This window comes from Haliotis cracherodii, unplaced genomic scaffold, assembly GCF_022045235.1.
Source record: "Haliotis cracherodii isolate W230 unplaced genomic scaffold, xgHalCrac1.p SCAF_15, whole genome shotgun sequence".
Classification (NCBI taxonomy): domain Eukaryota; kingdom Metazoa; phylum Mollusca; class Gastropoda; order Lepetellida; family Haliotidae; genus Haliotis; species Haliotis cracherodii.
In genome coordinates this window covers 9,319,959-9,343,621 of record NW_027266270.1, presented here as the reverse complement: position 1 = coordinate 9,343,621, position 23,663 = coordinate 9,319,959, and the positions used below count along the sequence as shown (strand labels likewise).

General features: G+C 40.3%; 1 protein-coding gene across 5 annotated transcripts in view; it reads right to left on the bottom strand.

The window, feature by feature from the left end:
- The window catches only part of LOC139461786 (ETS homologous factor-like), a 29,905-nt gene extending 12,606 nt beyond the window's left edge, over positions 1–17,299 (bottom strand). Inside the window, exons 1-2 of one of the 5 annotated variants that reach the window (XM_071243249.1) lie at positions 17,148–17,299; positions 5,473–5,519 (exon numbers count right to left, since the gene is read on the bottom strand). In XM_071243249.1, coding sequence (XP_071099350.1) covers positions 5,473–5,519; positions 17,148–17,151 — 51 coding nt within the window. In that variant the 5' untranslated portion in view covers positions 17,152–17,299. Of the gene's footprint in view, positions 1–5,472; positions 5,520–8,187; positions 8,263–9,478; positions 9,602–17,147 lie in introns of those variants that run through there. The other 4 variants (XM_071243248.1, XM_071243245.1, XM_071243247.1 and 1 more) reach the window with 4 other exon arrangements.
- Between the last annotated feature and the right edge of the window lie 6,364 nt (positions 17,300–23,663).

The window sequence follows — 23,663 nt, the reverse complement described above, 5'->3', positions numbered from 1 at the left end:
GTGCACGCGTGTGTGTGTGTGTGTGCACGCGTGTGTGTGTGTGTGCTTGTATCAGTCCAGACTAACGTCAGTTTATAGTGCGTGCTAGTCCACTGAGATACCATCACAACGCTGTGCTTCTACGAAATAATCTTAATCTTCTACGAAATAGTCTTAGACGAAGAGTAGGATCATTTAGAAATGCCAATTCATGTTCGATTAAACTGCATTTACATAGTTATCGAGTCACAAAAGGCCGGCGGATATAACGCGACACGTGGCATAATTATGAGAAACAAGTCCATTTGTGCATGCGTCATAGGTACAGCATCCTGGTTAACCGTGTCGAGCGAAACAGACAATTAATTAAATAAACATTGTGCTTCACTTTAATAAATTGCACCCCCTTAACCCCTCCCCCTCCTCCATGGGGATTCCTCGAGCAGAGTGGGTTCGCAATGTCCCATCATAAAAATCAGGTCACTAGTTGTTCATCCTGCTATCAACCACTGGTTGGCCTTGTTCATACATTTACTAGTGCGGTTGTAGCAGGCCGTGGAATCATCCCACAGATGACATCCTTACCATGTCAGTTTGCTGACGGGATTAACCTCTTTGGTCATGTGGACAAGGCGTCCGCCTCTGATCAGAAGGTCCGTGGTTCGAATCCCATCACGGGACTATGAAATTTTATGGCCACTACACGGTGAACAAACATATGCACTCACACATAAACATGGTTTTAACATGCATTTTATACTTTGCTTTGCATTTTGTAGAGTAATCTGAAATTCATTTACGTCTAACTATGATATCACAACGAGTTTCATATTTGCCAGAATGTGTTCGTTCTCCACTTTAACATTGTCGTTCTGAACAAAATGCCTTACCGGGGCTGAGCACTCATTCCAGAGGTTATGTCAAACCAGTGTGTTCCATGTAATTGTTTTCTGGGCTATGTATAGCTGGTGTAAGAGTATCTGATTTGGGGCTACACAATCAGGAAGTTCTATCACTTTACAACCTATTGTCGTGACGGTCAGAAAAAAAAAACCGTCAACGCCAGAGAATAACCATCTTCGACTATCCACCGAAACAGATTCCATTGGACATAACCCTTAAGACGAAATATGAAAGGGACACTTAAAATCAGAAATGACACCCGGTTTCGCGAAAATGCTGAGCATTAAAAATTTTCCTATCCTGCCTACAGCACCTTCCACTCACACAATTTGCATAAGCAGTATTTGTTTCGTTAAATCTTGGTGTCATCGCTCATATTCAGTGATCCATTCTCTTATTTTTTCATCGCTATTTTGTCTTTCACGCCATGAAGATAATCGAGACTGGTTATTCTCTGGTGTTGCCTGACACCTCACAGCAGTACTCCTGCCAGGCGACGAATGAGTATGGTTTTATGCCGCTTTTAGAAATATTCAAGGAGGACACCAGAAATGGGCTTCAAACATTGTACCCATGTCGGAAATCGAACCCTTGTCTTCGGCGTGACGAGGAAACGTTTTAACCACTAGGCTACCCGACCGCCCCGCCACGCGATGACGGCCTGTAAGCAAACCAAACAATTAGATATGACCCTATTTTCTCAAGAGCATAGACAGACGGGTAGCGTCCAGGTGGCAGGCCCTGTCTGGTGTCGTGTTGTGGAATATTACAACCGACATCTCGACCCTTGCATCGATCTTGCATAAATTCAGCCTGCAGTTGGTAATCGAGCTTCAACTGAAGTCATCCATCATTTCTATAAAACTTGGTATGGTGGACCCATTTGTGTTTTTTTCCGATATTCGATACCCAAATACAGCCTATTCTATTATATGGCTCTGAGGTGTGGGGTACAAACAGATTTGAAAAGATTATAACTGTCATTTTAATTGCTTGCAAGAAATTTCTCAACGTTGGACCCAAAACACCTAATGTGATTGTAAATTGAGAACGTGGGTGATATCCGTTATATATTAATGCACTCTGTCGTTGTATAAAATACCAGCTTAAACGTATCTAAATGCACAATGATAGAATTCCTAAGAAAGCCTGTGATGTGCCTGTGTACTATGGTAAATGTGGATACCAAACCCATGCACCTACTGTACGCACGTTATTGTTTTCACACGGATTTGTATTTGTATGGATTGCTCAGTGTGTTGGAGATAAATTTCCTTTTCTTAGACAGTATTAAAAGGTTGCAATTGATATGTATCATCAATCAAGGAATAGCATTATTGAACAAAACATATTTGTGAAGAGTTTAAAAGCCTAATCGAACCTGACCATTCTAACAGATAGAAAACAACGTAAGACGTTGATAAGACTGAGAGCGGGGTTGTTAGGGTCGAAAGTTAACGAGGGAGATGGTTGGGGTTTGATTTAAGTTTATGTTCTCTTTGTAATCTCGGGATAGAAGATAAATATAATTTTATCTTAACATGTAACTCCTATAAGAACATAAGACACCTCTATCTGCCTTAAATGTATTACCATAATCCGAATATCTACAAATTTAGAATGCTTCTGTCTTCGAACGGTGTGAGGTTATTAAGAAACTTATCTAAATATTTATGTTAAAGTTATGAAGTAAGACAAAGTTTTGCAAACACTAGAATATATACTATGATATAAGTTACTTATGAATTCATGTACCATCGCAATATGTATGTATGCACTGTATATGGGCCAGTGGCCTTCAATGGAATAAAAGACTTGACTTGAGTATTAACCATATGGGGATTCCATCACAGGTTCCCTGTATTCCGTGTGTGTGCCGTAAGAGCCGAAATAAGAGAGCCGTGTGGTTTGGGGCCCAACCGCGGGACTGCATGGCTTAGATTCGATCACTCACTCACTCACTCACTCACTCACTCACTTACTCACTCACTCACTCACTCACTCTGCGGGAAGCTGACAATGCTCACTGTCACGTTGAAACGGAGTAATTGTGTTGCAGAAACATCTGGCTACTTCTGCCTGATCATACCTACCTCGTCCTACTCCTGAAGACATATCGGCCTACTCCTTTCTCCTCTTGGCTACCCCTTCTGAAACGTTCCGCTAACAGCTAATCCTTCTGCTACGATCTGTGTACCCCTTCTAACATGAACTACATCACCCTCCCTACCCCTACTGATACGATCTGTGAACCCCTTCTAACATGAACTACATCACCCTCCCTACCCCTACTGATACGATCTGTGTACCCCTTCTAACATGAACTACATGACACTCCCTACCCCTACTGATACGATCTGTGTACCCCTTCTAACATGAACTACATCACCCTCCCTACCCCTACTGATACTATCTGTGTACCCCTTCTAATATGAACTACATGACACTCCCTACCCCTACTGATACTATCTGTGTACCCCTTCTAACATGAATTACATGACACTCCCTACCCCTACTGATACTATCTGTGTACCCCTTCTAACATGAACTACATGACACCCCCTACCCCTACTGATACTATCTGTGTACCCCTTCTAACATGAACTACATGACCCTCCATACCCCTACTGATACTATCTGTGTACCCCTTCTAACATGAATTACATGACACTCCCTACCCCTACTGATACTATCTGTGTACCCCTTCTAACATGAACTACATCACCCTCCCTACCCCTACTGATACTATCTGTGTACCCCTTCTAACATGAACTACATGACACCCCCTACCCCTACTGATACGATCTGTGTACCCCTTCTAACATGAACTACATGACCCTCCATACCTCTACTGATACGATCTGTGTACCCCTTCTAAAATGAACTACATGACCCTCCCTACCCCTAGTGATACTATCTCCCAACCCTTTCTCATACGATCTCCCTACCCCTTCTGATATGAACTACATACCCCTTCCCACCTCTTCTGATACGATCTGCATACCCCTTCTGGTGCGATCGCTCCGTCAGTATCAAGAGAACGTTGCAAATAATTGAAGAGCCCGTCCATTGTTCATGACATCACAGGAAGCTTAAGGCGACGCCCTTCCAAAAATACTTAAATCAATTTAGAACAATAGGCAAGAATCATATTTTCTGTTTTGTAATGTTCCAGTTATATTAATTTAGTCATGTTATGTAAGTTTGTGAATTGCAGATTGTTAAGAGAAACAAATCGCTGCTGTGGTAGCGATGGTAATTAACTTCTTTCCCCGTTGTGTGAACATGATGCAAAGAGTAAGATAATAGAAAACTATTTAAATCAGAGTAAATGATAAGTAAATGATACAGATCATATTTCCCTCCATCAACCATCCATCAACCATCCACCAACAATCCTTCAACCACCCATCAACCATCCATCCATCCAACATCCATGTATCCAACTACACGCCTACCTATTAGCTCCAGTTGTATTTAGTGTAATTGAAGAACAGACTTTAGACATACACTAGACATAAGGTATAATACCGTGCAAGAACCAAGGTAACTGTTAGAAGCGAGTGAGACACCACCATCATATACGAATCATATTCTAGTCAAGGACAACATAAACAATTTGTTTCCTTGAAATCAAAGTGGGAGGTTAGGTTTTCCTCGTTTGTGAGAGATTATGTTTTCCAACCACCAATCACAGTTAGTTCCGCAAGGGTGGAAAACGGAAGTTTCCTTGTGGAGATAAGTAACCACGTGATATGTCACGTGACAAGTCAGACAACATGCCAGTAGGTTCTATCAGCTGTGAGGAAAATATCCATATTTGGAAAGAATCATTTCAGTGACACTCGCGTTGATACACCATCGTAAATAACACTAGGACAATTGCTAATTTTATAAAAGGCAAATGAATATGTACATATTTCGTTTGGTTTCATAAAAATCATTTGACAACTTTAAAGGTCATATACTTATGCGTGTATTTATATTTTAGCATAGTTTGCACATTAGTTTATAGTGTTTCAAAATAAAGGATTTGAAAGCGAAACGAAATAAACAGCGGCAATAAATGACTAGATACACAATAGTTCACAAATCCATCCAGGAAAGTTTCAGAGTTGTACCTCAATATTTCAATACAAACATAGTGAATGGAAGTCTAGAAAGTTTCCTGAAGAGAACACGATTGAAAGGCGCAGATTACATGCCTTTCCTTTCCAAAATTCAATAAACGGATAAAACCTGTAGGGTAAAAAAAGGCACAATGACACATGAGGATAAAGCGCGTGTTGAGGGGTGATTTACTAGTGCATGTAATCCTACGTTGGGTAATTCGTGGATGTAAATTGATTATCTACTTACCTACTTGATAATTAGTTATCATGTAATCTGTATTCTTTTTCCAATTTAACGGATAATCAAACGAAAACAAACATGCTTTTCGAAGAGCAACCGAAAGAAAAATGCTATAATTTGATCTGTTTAAATAAATGTCGAACACAGTAAAAGTTGGAAATAAAGATGTGGTTGATTGAAAACAATAAGGAGCAATTATGTCTGAATATTCCTGGAATAATTTAAATGTGTACTTACAGCGTTGTAAATGGAATTCGGGAGGGAGGCAGCCATGTTTGTAGAACCTGCAGCAGAATAAATGAAAATATCTGACCTGAGAACATTTATAACACATTATAACAAACTCCAAAGATAAGAAACATAATGTATATTGTTGGGACGTATTGGTTTTTGAGCGTTGTTGTTTACAGTGTAGCTCAAATTATTTCCCAATACTGATAACGTCAGCCGATACCCCAACCCAACCCCTTCTACTGGTGCCTATGCACAAATACACAACTTCTGACAACAAAGGGTATTGATGACAAATTTCCTCACTCAACTTTATTGATGATAAGTCTATTTCTGTTTCTTTGTTGCTGAACTCCGCACGCTAAAATATTACTATATGATCACGCCCTGTAAATAAATGAATTCCGACCGACCAAAACTAGTGATTGATATGATGAGCAACGATCCGTGGGGACACAATGACATGCCATCAACCTGGTCACTAATCCTGACCATCCATTTTTTTAACCAAAAGCACATATTGCCGGGAATAATGCTAACCTGGAATCACCAAGGGGTAGTCCACTTCATCATATGATGAAGAAAGTGTCAAAGATAATATTGTTAAAGTACCAGTCGTTCATATTGGCTATTTGATACAAATAGGTGTTTGCTTATATTTATGGGAGATTCGCCAGAAGGATTTTCAGACTAACTGCGAATAGCTCACAACATGAGTATCCGGTATACTCGGAAGTCTTCGGCGAAGTAGAGTCAACATATTAACATATTATTGAGAGCATCTTCAGGAACAACAGCTTACAAAGGAACAACACCTTCTACGCGTAGTCAAACCACAGCTTCACGTATGAAGCAGGATATTTTGATTCATATACTGCGTATTACTTTCACCGTGCAGAGTATGATTCAAGATACAGTACTTATACACTATGATGCAAGATACGTTAACTATACAGTATGATGCAAGATACAGTACTTATACAGTATGATGCAAGATACGTTAACTATACAGTATGATGCAAGATACAGTACTTATACAGTGTGATGCAAGATACAGTACTTATACAGTATGATGCAAGATACAGTTCTTATACAGTATGATGCAAGATACGTTAACTATACAGTATGATGCAAGATACAGTATTTATACAGTGTGATGCAAGATACAGTACTTATACAGTATGATAAAAGATACAGTACTTATACAGTATGATGCAAAATACGGTACTTATACAGTATGATGCAAAATACAATACTGATACAGTATGATGCAAGATACGTTAACTATACAGTATGATGCAAGATATACAGTACTAATACAGTATGATGCAAGATACAGTACTTATACAGTATGATGCAAGATACGTTAACTGTACAGTATGATGCAAGATACAGTACTTATACAGTGTGATGCAAGATACAGTACTTATTCAGTATGATGCAGGATACAGTACTTATACAATATGATGCAAGATACAGTACTTATACAGTATGATGCAAGATACAGTACTTATACACTATGATGCAAGATACAGTACTTATACAGTATGATGTAAGATACAGTCTTATACAGTGTGATACAAGACACAGTACAAAGTATTATGCAAGATACAGTACTTATACAGTATGATGCAAGATACAGTAATTATACAGTATGATGCAAGATATGTTAACTATACAGTATGATGCAAGATACAGTACTTATACAGTATGATGCAAGATACAGTACGTATACAGTATGATGCAAGATAAGTCATATACACTGTGATACAAGATACAGTACCAAAGTATTATGCAAGATAAAGTTCTTACACAGTATGATGCAAGATACAGTACTTATTCAGTATGATGCAAGATACAGTTCTTATACAGTATGATGCAAGATATAGTACGTATACAGTATGATGCAAGCTACAGTACCAAAGTATGATGATTGATAAAGTAAGTATACAATATGATGCAAAATACAGTAATTACTATGTATGATGAATGGTAAAGTAAGTATACAGTATGACGAATGGTAAAATAAGTATACAATATGTCGAATGGTAAAGTAAGTATACAGTATGACGAATGGTAAAGTAAGTATACAGTATGACGAATGGTAAAGTATACAATATGACGAGTGAGTGAGTGAGTGATTGAGTATGGTTTTACGCCTCTGTAGCAATATTCCAGCGATATCACGGCGGGGGACACCAGATATGGGCTTCACACAATGTACCCATGTCGGGAATCGAACCCAGGACTTCGGCGTGACGAGCGAACACTTTAACCACTAGGCTACCCGACCGCCTAGTAAAGTAAGTTTACAGTTTGACGAATGATAAAATAAGTATACAGTATGACGAATGGTAAAGTAAGTATACAGCATGACGAATGGTAAAGTAAGTATACAGTAAGTACATCGATAATAATGAATAAAAATGTAATGATACATATAATGATGCAAGATGAAGTAAATAAACAGAGTATGATGCAAGATAAAGTATATACACATAATAGTGAATATACAGGAATAAGGCAAGGCAAAGTGTTCTTTTATTGATCAGATCGTGTCTTTGAAATGAAGTCATGCGATGTGTCACAGCTCAACTGATCATCATGACATATATCGAATTATTTTTAGTTGTTAAACACCATAGTGATAAAATGATGGGTTTCTAGTGTCATAATGCTCCTTTACGACAATTCCAAACTAACAGAATAATATATACTTACATGCACGTTGGTGTTGAACAACAAATATGATATGATATGATCTCGAGTTACAATTTCGTACACTCCCACCCAGTGCGGATTTAATTACAAACTGAACGTTTCCAGGGAAAGAAAGAAACGGGAAAATAGACAGTACGCTCCTATGCACAATTAAGTGTCATCTGATGAATGCTAGCGTTGGTTTAGCTCCGAATACTTTGGGAACGATCGTTTCCTATTCTGGCGTGCGGTTGGGAATATTGTTAGAGATGGAATGAATTCAACCCACCATGCATAGTTCTTAGAACATTAAATGAACACTTGTCAAAGTTTATTACAAATCTGAAGTATTTGGCAAGTATTTTGTTTCATATGGACAAGTTACACATGTCTTATAATATCATATTGTTAAACCCTAAACCTATTAATTAAAGTCTGTGTCACGTCTATTTAAATTGAAGTTGTAACAAAATAAACCGCCAAGATTACATTTGTTCTCTTGATTGTACAGGAACTACTAATTAATGCATGTCGCTTAACGAGGGATCAAGAAGTAAAGATGGTCTTTCTTTTTATAGAGCCTATTGTAAAACGATAGTACATTGAACGGAACGTGTTATCTACAGTAAAGAACAATCTCATGTGAAGTAAGCAAAGTCTGTTTTCGTGGTTGGAGAAAAAAATGCTTTTGTCAGTCATGAATTCGCTTTACCATGGCTATTTACATTTTGATATTATTACGTAATTGATGTTTATTCGTAATTCGATGTTTCTTTCACAAACTTGCCATGAACTCATGGTTTGATACAAAGAGTCATAATATAATGTTCGTACACGCTTTGTGTCAGAATTTTTTAATTATGAGCTAGAAAATATCATGTATGCAAAGGAATATGGTTACAAGTTCCTCCTTTATGTGAAGCAATGTCTATAAATTAAGGTCAATAACACAACTAAAACACAATGAGACAGAAATAGGCCACTCGGGTATTACAAAACATAGTAAATAGAGGGATCTGTTAACTCGGAACGCATCCCAACCAATAAACTGCTCCATGGAGGTCTTCCTGGAATTAAGTGAAATGGAGCATGACAGGCATATGATACCACTCCAAGGTCGTCCTCATTGTGGTATCATATTCCCATTCAAATTAATTCCACGGAAGATGTTCATCGTCACCGCCGGCATATGTTCCATGAACATAACAGTGAAGGGAACATTTGAAGAACACAGTTAGTAAGCAAAGGGTCACAAAAGACAAAGAATGAACACGAAATGAAACATTATTCCTAAAAAATAACAACTCCTTACCTTGACGACAAATGAGTATTCGTGGTCCAAATTCAGTAATCGCGATGAATCTGTGAGACTGAATTAATCAGATTTGTTGAAAGTTCTAAAGAACAATGACCAAAAGTGTTCCCACTGCTGCATTTATCTAGACGATCCAGTGGTTGGTTATTAATGACATGGCCTGTATCAGACCAGCGACTTCAGCATCTGCATCCGGAACGGATGGAGAAGTTTCGCTGATATCATAACATACGGTGGATCTACACCAGCGAGTCTCATCGTCAGTCTTGCGACGACTCTGCGGGAAGGATCGACTGTTATCATGAATAATCAAGTTAAAGTTAGATTAGTCTCGAACTATATTGGTAAGACAATAATTATTCATCGGTCTCGAAGATTTCTTGATAATTAGGTTTCACTGTATATAATATTTAGAATTCAAACAGCTGGGTTTTCAAATATTGAAATATTCATTCAAGTTCAGAAACACTAGAACAAAAAATAAAATGTTATGAAATGCTTACACTAATATTAGTGAGTTATCTATATACAGTGAATTGCGGCGCCTTAGTCGACTGGACACCCGCCTCTCCCTAAAAGTAGTTCATCCATTTTTGTAAGGCTTATACAAATAACCTTTACGTCAAACGGTGTTCGATTGGAGATGAAATTACATTTAAAACAATAGTTAGGTTTTTTATTTAATTCGTTATATTTTGGCAACATCCGACACATTACGGCCACGGTTAATATATATATATATATATATATATATATATATATATATATATATATATATATATATATATATATATATATATATATATGTCCTATTTTACGATGACACAGACATGCTAAGTGATTTCCTTCCTGACTGACTCCCACTTACGAGACAAACAGAACTTTCTAGGAATATAGTTTGTCCTGTAAAATATGCATCACATCATAACACCGATGATAACACCGATGTCCTGTTCAAAATGGCGTCCAGCTCACACTGCAACCACGCGCAAGTAACAACTCGTTTATTCGCTGGTTCAGATAGGCATGTCTGCGTGTGCGAGGTGGTAGTACACGATATAATTGCGATAAAATCTTCCCCGCAGGCAGAAATGTTACATGTGACTGAATGTCACACATTATTGAACCATATATTATTTTATTGGTAAAGCATCTTAGTTGTAGGTCTGTCATCATTAGAGTATGTGAGTGTCGACCTTTGGGTGTTCCTGATAAACTGTTGATGAAATTGCGCGTACGTTACTGTCACTGAAACTGTCCACTGTACATGGACACTTAATATATTTACACAAACGCATTTAGAAGTTGGAGGACTTAGTAAGGGTAAGACTTATGGACTAACAACTTCTTTATTACAATTAGGAGCGACGTTTCGCTGTGGCTCTAACTCCGCTACCAAGCAAGTGAAGCACAAGCAAGGACTTTCTCTGCCAGAACTCACACCGAAACGTCGCTCCTAATTGTAATAAAGAAGTTGTTCACAAACGTAGTGTCAATTTGTCGATTAGGCTACAGAAAAATTATTTTTTCGACCCTTTTTAGTGACAGTTGATTGGATTGGGAGAGACGGTGGGGTTGGGGTAGGGATGGGGGTGGTGATGGTTTGGTGGGGTATGGGTAGGGCTTAACAGAACATTAAAGTCATGAATGGCGTTTGTGTTTGGGAGGAGGAAAGTTTGTTTAGAAAATATGCCCCATGAGGAAACATTGACGCGTTATTTCGTTCACATTGGATGAATGAAGGGTGGCGGAAAAGTGTTGAGCTAACTTAAGGGCGTGGCTCCGGGCGGGGATAGCGGCATGGGAGAGATACCATTGGGCGACTCAGACATTTTCTGACCATTCCTATGCATGGATGCATGTCTGTAGCTGTTTGGACGAATGCGCTTTGGAATCCAAGCAGATATGCTATAGGGTGGGGCGGTGGTGAGGTGGGGACGCTGGGGAGGGTTGGGCGGTGATGAGGTGGGGACGGTAGTGAGGATGGGGCGGTGGTGAGATTGGGACTGTGTGGTGAGGGTGGGACGGTGGTGAGGGTGGGGCGATGGTGAGGGTGGGACGGTGGTGAGGGTGGGGCGGTGGTGAGATTGGGACTGTGTGGTGAGATTGGGACTGTGTGGTGAGGGTGGGGCGATGGTGAGGGTGGGACGGTGGTGAGGATGGGGCGGTGGTGAGATTGGGACTGTGTGGTGAGGGTGGGACGGTGGTGAGGGTGGGGCGATGGTGAGGGTGGGACGGTGGTGAGGATGGGGCGGTGGTGAGATTGGGACTGTGTGGTGAGGGTGGGACGGTGGTGAGGGTGGGGCGATGGTGAGGGTGGGACGGTGGTGAGGGTGGGGCGATGGTGAGGATGGGGCGGTGGTGAGATTGGGACTGTGTGGTGAAGGTGGGACGGTGGTGAGGGTCGGACGGTGGTGAGGGTGGGACGTGGGGAGGGTAGGACGGTGGTGAGGGTGGGACGGTGGTGAGGGTGGGGCAAATGTGAGGTGGGGACGGTGGTGAGGGTGGGGCGGTGGTGAGGTGGGGAAGCTGTGGAGGGTGGGACGGTGGTGAGGGTGGGACGTGGGGAGGGTGGGACGGTGGTGAGGTGGGGGTGGTAGGGATTCGTAGACGGAACAATTCCGGGTAAGTTATGTTTGCTGATCTAGACGATTGCTAACTTCCTCTTTGGAGCCAGTGCCTGTCGTGGGGTCACGCATATCTAATAAAACGTCTGTCACAACTCCGATCTGGTTTTCCCCCAAGCCATAGCGGGACATAGCGTGATAAAATATATTAACACGATGCAATTTATTTCCGTTGTGACACAATGAGATAGCATCAGGCACGTTATTCTGGAGATATTTGGGCGTAAACGCCTGTTTACATTATTCCAATCACATCGAATCAACAATAAACCATACCTATGCTTAAGATCGGCACGGTTTTCAAACAGGAATGACTTAGGCGATGAATAAAGCCTTAGGACAGAGAATGGACTTCTTAACCTCATTCTAGAACAAACATCAAAAGTTAAGGACAGACCTGTTGAATAACTTTATAAACTTTAGAAATATAAATGAGTTTGGTTTGATGCTGCTTTTAGAATTGCCAGCAATAATACTGTAAGGTACTTCAGAAAAGGGCTTCATCCCTTGTACAAAGTGGGGATCGAACTCAGGCCTTCGCACGAACGAAGTATGAGGTTCGAATGACCGCGGAGTAGCAAGACGACCCCTAAACTGTTAAGGGATCCCTGTCGGTCAAGACACATGATTTCGCGACGGGCTATGGGCCTGGGAGACAACAAGATATCTCGGTCAGCCGGGGGAATGCAACAGACTGGTGAGGAAACCAACTTAGGGAAAACCGAATAGCCACCTTACTACTAAACTCATACTAAAGATGTAAGTACCAAAATAAAGCGCTGAACATAAGCTATCCCACGGTATCGAGATGACAAAAATGGCCATTAATACATGAGAAATATCTACCCGTACTAGATAATCGCGTTACTGCGTGAACATCAAAGTGACAAATACATTTCCAATACACGAATACGTTTGCATACATTTACGAGATAACATATTTCAAGTCAATACCTGATAAAAGTATGCAATTAAACCGCTAGCGAATACAATTTTCTATCAATGAATGTAAAGACACCGGAGTACGACGACCGCCGAACTTTCCCGAATGGTGATGGAAGCCGAAGATAAAGGGAAGACCGTGACTAGACTGATTTAAGACCCGGTGACAGTGGGTACCCGGTAGGATGAGATGATAGTACTGTGACAGTTAACCTAGCGCCTCACAGCTTGGTTGCTGAGAATAATAATTTATATCCATTGACTGGTTATTCTTATTCTTTATTAAACAGGTAGGGAGGTGTGTAAATTGGTAGGTACGTGATGGGGTTAGTTTCATGTGTGAGTGAGTTTTGTTTAACGCCGCTTTTATCAGACTGTTGCTTGTTTCTGTCATATCACGCCGCGTCAGTTTCATGTTGGAGGAAGTCGTGTAGGCCTCGGGTGTGGTGCTGACAAACCTAGAAACATAACCAGATCGGGGTTTGAACCCACGACCATAGGTTTCTTGCTCTTATAAGGGACGCAACTCTGCACAGCGAGTTCAGTGCCTGAAACGACGGGGCAACTCGTGCCTCCACTCAATATGGAACGACAACATATAAAAGACATTATTCAGATCCTACGATTCGTTATTCTGGATCCGTTTCCGGAACCGTCCGGTTTAACGAGGTTTTATTTTAGATATATATTTACTGTCCTCAAATGACGGATAGTAGAGCGTAAATAAGCCATACATAGATCACATAGAATGTGCACTGACAGTCAAGGCCGATGAGGCATAATAGATCTCAAACATTCGCTTGTGAAACGTCAACCACCACCTGTGCATTCAGGAAAATACAACATTATATCTGTTTGTTGGCTGTGCAGTTACGCAGTGTCAGATAAGCCCTGGACACGTGGGGCTCTTTGCGCGTAGTTTCCCATATAACAGTGGGTTGTCACGCAATGTGCAAAAGAGGAATCTGGCGCCTATACAAAAATGTTCTTTGTCTAGGCGCTCATTTTCCAAAGCTGCGATTTGGTCTCAAGGCCGATTGCGTCTGTATGCTATTATCCTTACAAAACTAAACAATTATTTATTGGGTTATCATGTGCATATGGTTGGTTGAGTGAACATGCATATGGTATACGCAGGTAAGTATAATGCGTGAATTACAAACGTTCAGTTTAGATTAAACGGGAGACCATGTTAGGGATCAACTACAGTCGAACCCCGTTATCTCGAACCTAGAGTGACCGTCTTGTAGCTTTGATATATCCGGACATTCGAGATAACGAGTTAAGAATATCCAGACAGATCAAGTATGTATTTGATATTTTGGTGGGAGAGGGTAATTTCGATGCAGGTTTTAAAATACAACAGTCACCCAAAGCAGTCACCCAAAACATATTGCGCAAAATACTTGAATCGAACTTGCTCGTTCCTCCAGTTTACCCTCGCCTTGTCCGTACCTAAAACTTGTTTTGAAGACAACAAACCCTTGTAAAGAAATTGTACATGTGTTTGAAAAGAATAATATTTTAGTTGTTTATTTTGTCATTACACCAAAACACATAATTAGACATTAGTCACAAGCGTTACTTGTGTCTGATGATGTTGCTTGAAGTATTAAAGCGGAACCCTTAAGCCGCAGAAGTTTTGGGAGTTTTGTGCCTGAGTAGGATACACATATCTATTGGGAGATTGTGTGTAATAGACTTGGCTATTTGGCTATTCTTATTACACTGTAGACAGCCTCCGTGGTCTAGTGGTAGAGCGTCCGCCCGGAGAGCGGCCGCGTCATACCAAAAGACGTTTAAATATGGTACTTGTTGTTACCCTGTCTCGCGCTCGGCATTAAGGGGCTAAAACAAGGAATGGTCGGCTCGGAGTCAGTATACTGTGTCTGAGTGGGGTATTCATGTTAAACTGCGGCATGGTATCTCAGTGAGCTAGCACTATAAATCGCCATCAGTCCGGACTAGTACAAGCAGCCACACAAACACATACACGTACATGCACGTCGCTATATAAGTGCAATAATCTTTGACGCGACGTTAAATCCAATTTCACCTCACCTCACCTTATTACACTGTAGTGCTAAGCGACAGTGGAAGTTGCGTGCCAGTAATGGTTTATATTTGGTAATTAAAGCTCTGCACAAGCGCCTTTGAGTATTAAGTGTTGGTGAAATAGAGCCGATGATTCATTTCACCGAGCCTCCACTCATGCTGAGTATGAAGGTATTGTTTTATGCTGCTTTGACCGCATCCCAGCCAAATCAGATAGGGCGGTGGATACCAGAAATGGTTTGGAATTTTACCATTGTGGGAATCAAACCCGATCGTTCGACGTGATGAGTCAACCCTTTAAACGCTAGGCTATCAACCAAAAAACGCGAATATAGGGTACATCATTTATAATATGCGAACATAACTGTACAAATTTCAACATCACTCTGTGTTCCTGGCCGTCTTACTCAAAGAAGAACACCACCAGCAACATAAGTGTGTATTAAACATTCATCATGCAGTCAAGGTTTTATAAATTGGAATTTGCTTTTTTAGCTTCTCGAGGAAATAATGTATATAATATGAAATGTGTATGCTTGTTCACGTAACAAAGATTGCCCTGGAGAACTACCTGTCTAAATCGTAATACTTTGCCGGATGTACGAGAATTGCATTTCCACGAAATTACATGGGCTAAATGTAAAGCCCGTCAACCGAGATGTTCAGACAGCCATGTAACATGACATACCATCCATTAACTGCACCTGTTTTGTCAACAGTGTGTGTGTGCTTGGGGGAGGGGAGGGGGGGGGGGGGGTAGGTTGTAGGTAGTCTATATATATATATATACCTTACGATGATACTACTGCTACTGCTGCTGCTACTACTACTACCACTACCACTACTACTACTAATATAATAATATCTGCTTTCATTTATTTTAATCTGTACATAATAATAATAATAATAATAATAATAATAATAATAATAATAATACCGCTTCTATTTTGAAAGAAACGTATTCATCGTGCACACTGTTACTAATACCCATGTCACCGGATCCATGTATGTTTAATTCACAGCTCTGGGGAGAGATATCGGGCTCATATAGGAATTAGTGGTCGATAGTGTGAGCGTCTATAACAAACATTCAGTCGTCATTGTGGAAAACCATTTCATATTACAGTCACTCTGGGGACAAGCATGAACAACGATGGAGCTAGTCTAGCCTGATACCCTCAATAGTGAGGGTTTGCGTCAACTTCCATAACCGCAGACACATGCGATAACATCTGGACACTTAAAATGACATATGAGAACGGAAAACAGTAATTTCACGAGCTCTTAAGAAAACCATAATCACAATGTCAAAAGCTTTCTCAAATAACAGATCACTTGTCAGTTGCACACCTGCACAAAACAAATCTATCGTTCGCAATGGTATTTACATGTTTATAACATCAAAACAACATAATGATCGGTTTCATAAGATGGTTAGACCCTGTCGTTCAACGGTGTACTGGATCTAGGGCAAACATCATAATGTGTTGTCTTCACAGTATCCAGTTCCGTTGCCTGTACTTAAAATGCACGCTCGACTGGCTTTCTAAATAACCAGATAACGCGCATCAGACCGACTCGTCTGTTGTGAAAGAGGAAATATACTCTCTACTCCAGATCGTAGACAGTGATGAAGATATCTTTCATTTAGGTTTATGCATAAGACGTTGATTCGCTTAACGATGCATGTGTCTGTTTGTGCCAGTATGTACGTGCATCTCCGTATATATTTCACGAGAAACTTGTATTAAAGAATCTTTCGCTCCAAAACAATGACGTTTATTAAGACATTTGATATATTTGAACATATCTTGAGTTATATATATCAATAAGTTCATAACTATATTTGTTTATTGGAACGGAACAGCATTCAAACTCAATCTGTAGTGAAAATATATCGGAAAAGTGCCATGCTGGAGAAGCACCGATACAAGGTACCCTTATAGCCATTCCGCGATCACACCCCGTTCAATGGTTAGATATGGACAAACCGCATGAAACGAACGCTTCAAATATATTCAAAGAAAGTAAATACTACTTACTCATATTTTGTATGTGAGATGCACTGCAGATGCTGATGATAGTAACTGTTTACTTCTGCACCGGTTGCAGTAGCAGACGACAGGCTCACTTCCGTTATAAGGAGCAGCAGACGACACTACAAACTGATGGTATGCTCTTTCCAAGTCAGTGACGGAGATCGTTGATCCAGAATTTGTTAGTCTTTATAAAGCGTGGGAAAGGCAAATTTAAACAAAAACGAGGCTGACAATTCCAGATTATTAATTAGTAGGAAAACATGCATGTATAACGCGGGGAATTTCCCATTATTCGATCTCCATTGTAGAAGACGAGTAATGATTGGCCCCTCAACCTTGTGTTTACCTCCTCCTAACTAGGTCATGATTTTTAGCGTTCGGTGTGCAAAGCTTTCCTAATTTCTCTATTTTTGTTCTACTTCCTGGATATATCAGGTTGACAGTGACAGGTGATATTCACATCGTCGGCCGGGGATAAGAGACTCGACCTCGGGTGCTATCTTTTCCCAGGAGGGCATCTTCAATACAGCGATTGATGCTTTAAGTATCATTATGTGTGAGTGCATGCACAAAAGAAAATCGAGTTATCGAGTTTGCATTGCTTGACGAGATAAGAATAACAACAACACTAATAATAATAATAATAATAATAATGATAACAATAATAATAATGCAGCAAAAGTACATTGCATACATACACATGTTGGTTTTAAACATTATTGGGAAAGTAACTCTGGCTTATGATTTCATACTGAACCTTTCATCAGCTGATATAAGAACCATTTGAGTTCAGGAGTGAGTGAATGAGTTTTACACCGCTTTGAAGTGTATCTCAGGTGTATGACGGCGTGTCAGCTTGATGTGGGAGGTAAGTCCGAGGTTATTAGATGTTTACCAACATGATGAAACCCACGTGCACGGGTGTAATGCCGACAAACCTAGAAACATATTCAGGGCGAATCTGGGATTCGAGCTTACGATCAAAGATTTCTGGCACGCCTGACACAGGCAACTATAATTGCCCTAAGCTGGACGACTGGCACACCGCACACTCTTTGAGATAAGGAAGTGGTTTGTGGTACCAGGACATTTTATTCAATGTTGCTCTGGAAAACACCGCGTCTTTGGCAATAGTTCATATTCAGAAGTTTTTGTTTCCAAAATCTGGGGCAATGAATTATTGCGTTGCTATATTCGGGAAAATGGTTACGAAAGGTAGAATACCCTACGGTAATTGCCATTATGGAATTATTTATAGACCTTGTCCACTAACACGCAACACATTGGGTGAGTGGGTCTGGGCTGTACCCACAGGGAACACTGCTACTAAAGCTACGTCAGGAGAGACATCAAGAATGGGTTTCACATTCATCCCAATGTTGGAAATCGAACCCCATCTTGAAGGTGACGAGTAAAAAACTTCAACACTTGGCTCGCCATCACCGTCGTCTTCATACAAGTGTCAATGACATTTTGAACATTTTGACGTACATTTTGAAATGCTTGTGTCCGCTACAAAAAAGTTCACAATTTGTATTCTGTCATGTCATTTGCTTTGATGCACGAGAGTGGTGAGGATCCACTTCACCACACTTTAGTGAATAGGTCGTCTGCCACGAGAGCGAAAAGGTCGGTAGGTTCGATCCCCTGACCGCGTCATACCAGGCGTTAAAAGAAGGTAATTGTTGTTACCCTGTCTGGCGCTCGGCATTAAGGGAATAAAACCAGGACTGATCGGCTCAGAGATTGAATACTGTATCTGAATTGGGTATGCATAATAAGGACAGGTCCGCGAGTGCAATAATCTTGTACGCGACCCCATTTCACCACACTGTACGGAAATATATTCAAAGTGTTCAGGTGCATGTGAGTGAATGAGTGAGTATGGTTTTACGCCGCCTTTAGCAATATTACAGCAATATCACGTCGGGGGACACCAGAAATGAGCTTCACACATGGTACCCAAGTCTGGAATCGAACCTGGGCCTTCGGCGTGACGAGCGAATGCTTTAACCACTAGGCTACCCGACCGCCCCTGCTTGGGAATATATAACCCAGTTTATAGTTTTAATCACGTAAATATACAATATATAAATCTGACAAATTAAAAATAATCGTGTTCTATTCTTTTCGAAGCAGATACCTCAAAACATTTTCCCTTGGAGTTTTAAGGCACTGGTATTGAATGGTTTCCAATTTGGAATTTCAAATGGTATTAAAAGGGGGTCGCACAGTGTTTAAAACATTGGTTCAACTCAAAGGCCGGGGTTCGATTCCCCACATGGATGAAGACAATATTTGAATGCCATTTCTGAGTGTTTCCGATGTGCTGTTACAACAATATTGCTAGAAACTGCAAACTATTTTATTGATATGAATTGAAATAAAATTTAAACTTTAGGCGACGGCAGCGCAGAACATCACCTTCATGGGTAAATTAAACAGGGAAAGTTCATTTCATAAAGTCTGAGTATGTGCCGGGGATATTGGAAGATGATTATGGCTCTTGTTTGTCTTCCCTGTTGTTAGACAAGTGTAAACGTGTATTAAATGAAGCTCCACTCTTCAAGGAACTCTTCCTTAGCTCACGACTTTCCTCACTGACCTTTCCTGCAAACTTTAATTACTGATACAATGACCTCAAAATGACCTTTCACATAGAAATGAAAAGTTCAATCTACCTCTGATGATTTGGATACGTTGGTGTATTGAGTGCAAACGTGTGTTGCGAATTGATGAAGATACAAATTATTAGAAGAGAACACGGGATAGCTTTCTCCGGCAGATGATGGAGAGAAATATAATGGTGTCACTGCATGCATGTTAAGTTATTGATCAGCTTAATGTCTTGCTCCTCGCAGTCAGTCCCTTCGGGGTGCATTCAAATGTGTTTGTGTGTTTGTATATCGTGATTTTGTTGCAGAAATAAAATATTAGTTTTGAAAATTGAATTTGAAATTACTATTATACTTGATTCATCCAAGTCGTATTTTTCCCGTGTTTGTGTCTTTTCTGAAACGGTAAAAATATCTACAATATGCGTTGTTATGACACTAATACTGTTTGAAGTCAATTTGAATTACCGTTGAATACAGAATGGTGACGTAGATGCATTAATGTTTTATAATATATGACATATATTCTTTGAAGGGTGAGTGATTTGGTTTGTTGGTAAACCTACCACAATATTACAACGTGGATTCCAAAACTGGTCTTCACGCAGTACCCATACGGCGAGTCGAACTCAAGCCCAGACGAACAAACGGTTCTACCACAAGGCTACCCCAACGCCCTTACCCGGCAGGATTCCATAGGAGGTGAAATGGGGTTTGTTAATTCAATTCGATTTATTTCGTAAGTGTAGGCCATCGGCCCATTGTTACATTTGTATTACAATGGACGTAAATGGGGTTTATCGTCGCGATTACTGTACTCATATAGTGACGAGCATGCACGCGTATATGTGTGCATGTGTGTGCGCGCGTACGTGCGTGCGTTCCTTCGTGCGTGTGTGCGTGAGTGTGGCTGCTTGTACTCCGGTCTACTGCCAGTTTTATAGTGCCAGCTCTCTGAGATAGCATGTCAAAATTTAACATAGATATCCCACTTAGACAATATACTGACTCTGACTCTGAGCCGGCCACTCGAGCACTCTCACCATCATGCCGAGCGCCCGGCAGGGAAACAATAAGTCCAGTCAGGGAATCGAACCCTCTACCATTCTCCCTGAATTATATAGGAATGATCACGAGTTATGTATGAATCATTCGCATGTTTCAACTATGCTGAATCAAATCATGTTAAGGTAATTCGCGTGGATGTTCGATAACAACGTCGATAACGTTTAAGAAAGGCAGGTCTACGTTTAAGAATGAGTGAGTGAGTTAGATGTAACGCCGTTGAACAGTATTTCAGTTATTCCACACCGCGTCTGCTTGATGTGGGAGGAAAACCCGAAGTAATGCAGGTCTTTGGTGTATAATACATTGGTGAGAGAAGGTTTTCAACTTGTCTCTCCCACCGCCCTAAAAGTCATGATCGCTTACTTTTGTAACTTAACTGTTTCCGTCAAAGATGATTTTCTCCGTAACTTTAAGTGAGTATTTTGAATTTCCTGATTGTAAAATATTTCAACATGTTACTATCGCAAACCGCAGACCTTCGGTCTCTTCTAAAACAGAAAACGGGAAACAGGGATGTGAGGTGAAAAGGGGTTTAACGTCGCGTCAAAGATTATTGCACTTATATAGCGACGTGCATGTGTTTGTGTGGCTGCTGTACTAGTCCGGACTGATGGCGATTTATAGTGCTAGCTCACTGAGATACCATGCCACAGTTTAACATAAATAGCCCACTCAGACACAGTATACTGACTCCGAGCCGACCAGTCCTTGTTTTAGCCCTTAATGCCAGACAGGGCAACAACAAGTACCATCTTTTAACCTCTTTTGGTATGACACGGTCGGGGATCGAACCCCGGACCTTCCGCTCTCCGGGCGATCGCTCTACCACTAGACCACGGAGGCGGTCGAAACAGCTGTATTTTAATTAACTGAGGACCAACAGAAACAATACCTCTAAGTTCGTATGTTCGTATGTTTGATTTTCAATTGAAAATATCTTAATATATGCAATTTTTATTTCCAACATATGAATTATACTGGCACTTAGTCTGCACTCAAAGAATACTTATACGTGGTTTTAGTCCTTAAAATACAATTTTATTAAAAAACTTTAAAACAATATTTAAAACAAATTCGGATTATACACAACAGCTGATGGATATCTTATCTTTGAAAATCAATAAATGTTCTTTTTCGGGACAAATGTACATTTCAAACACGGTAGGGTCATGAAAATTCATTTTTTGCTTAAGACTTCATTGAACCAATATAATATTTCGCTCACAATTCCACAACCACAGACTCTTTACAAAGTGTGAGACATAATCAAATATATAAACAGTTCTTTTTAATTTTCAATTACATGAAAAATAAACTCGGTATATTTTTGCTCCCCACTTTAAAATCTTTGCATCATGTCAAACTTTTTTTATTGTTTAATCATGTGCCAACAATAAAACTAATTTCCCTTGCCAAGTTTTCTTATTGGGTGACAGTATTGTAATTAAACGGGAAAAGGGGACACGAAATTCCTTATTTGTCGAACTTGGATTTCTAAAGTTTTCCTCACGTAAATAATAAAGGTGAACAGAAACACGTGTCAACTTGTTTGCAAGGTAGAATCTGTCTTCCTGTTCGGGCAATCCACGTCAAAATCTTACTGTGTGCCTCTACTTGTATAAATTTTATCTTTGAAGAAGCCACGTGGCACGATATCCCCTTGTTGAGTACTCTCCATGATACAATATCATTAAAAATATTCTAAATTGATGCACTTGAGGGCATGATAGTTGATCCCCGTGGATTGAGGAAGTGAAACATGATTTATTGATTTTTCAAAACTAAAACTAAATTCCCCTTTATTTGTGAAAATTGAACAGTCGGTTATGCAACAGAACACCATCACTATGTGTTAGCGAACATACGATCAAAGGGTCCTGAACCGCATAATTCGACGATAACCCATGTTGTAAGATTCATATAACACATAGGTGGTCAACATAACATTCATGGGAATCTGTTATGTATGCAGTATCAATGCAAAGCTAGAAACGCGTGGTTGCCTGTGCATTTCTACACACAAGCGCCTAACAAATGTTTGTCTCTACTGTACTACATAAAATATAAATGACTATTCTTTTCAAAACCGTTCGGACGGACGTGCCATTATCTTCTTTGTGATCTGTGTTATTATTTCTACATGAAGCTTGATGAATACCAATATGCATCTTAACTACATTCTGGGCGATCGGTAAGCCTAGTGGTTAAAGCGTTCGCTCGTCACGCCGAGGACCCGTGTTCGATTCCCGACATGGGTACCATGTGTGAAGCCAATTTCTGGTGTTCCCCGCCGTGAAACCATACTCACTCACTCACATAACTACTTTCTCTGAGAGTGAGTGGGTGAGTGTGTTTGATTTGACGCCTCTTTGAACAATAATAATAATCAGTTGTAGGGTGTGGGAGGAAAGCCTAAAGAGATGCAGGTGTCAGATGTTTACTGGTTTGGTAAAGCTAAAGAATACGGGTATGGCTTCCATTTTGATAAAACCCACAAACTCGACAATGCCACCGACAAACCTAGAAACGTAATCAGGGTGAATCGGGATTCGAACTTAGATCGTAGGTTTCTGGCACGCCTAATGAAGCGGCTCTACACAGCGAATTGCGGCGCCTTAGACGACTGGGCCACCGGTGTCCCCGGTAGTCAGAGAAGGTCCCGAAAGGACGTCGAAGCCATTTTATAAAACAGATTGAGTGAGTTTTTTGGATTTGGGGAAATCAAAAGGTAGGCAAGTAGGTTGCAACAAATGTTTTCTTGAACACTTCTAACACTTATCAAAGACAGACCAAACACATGCAAGCTTAGTCAATATATCTTAAACAGAGATGACGC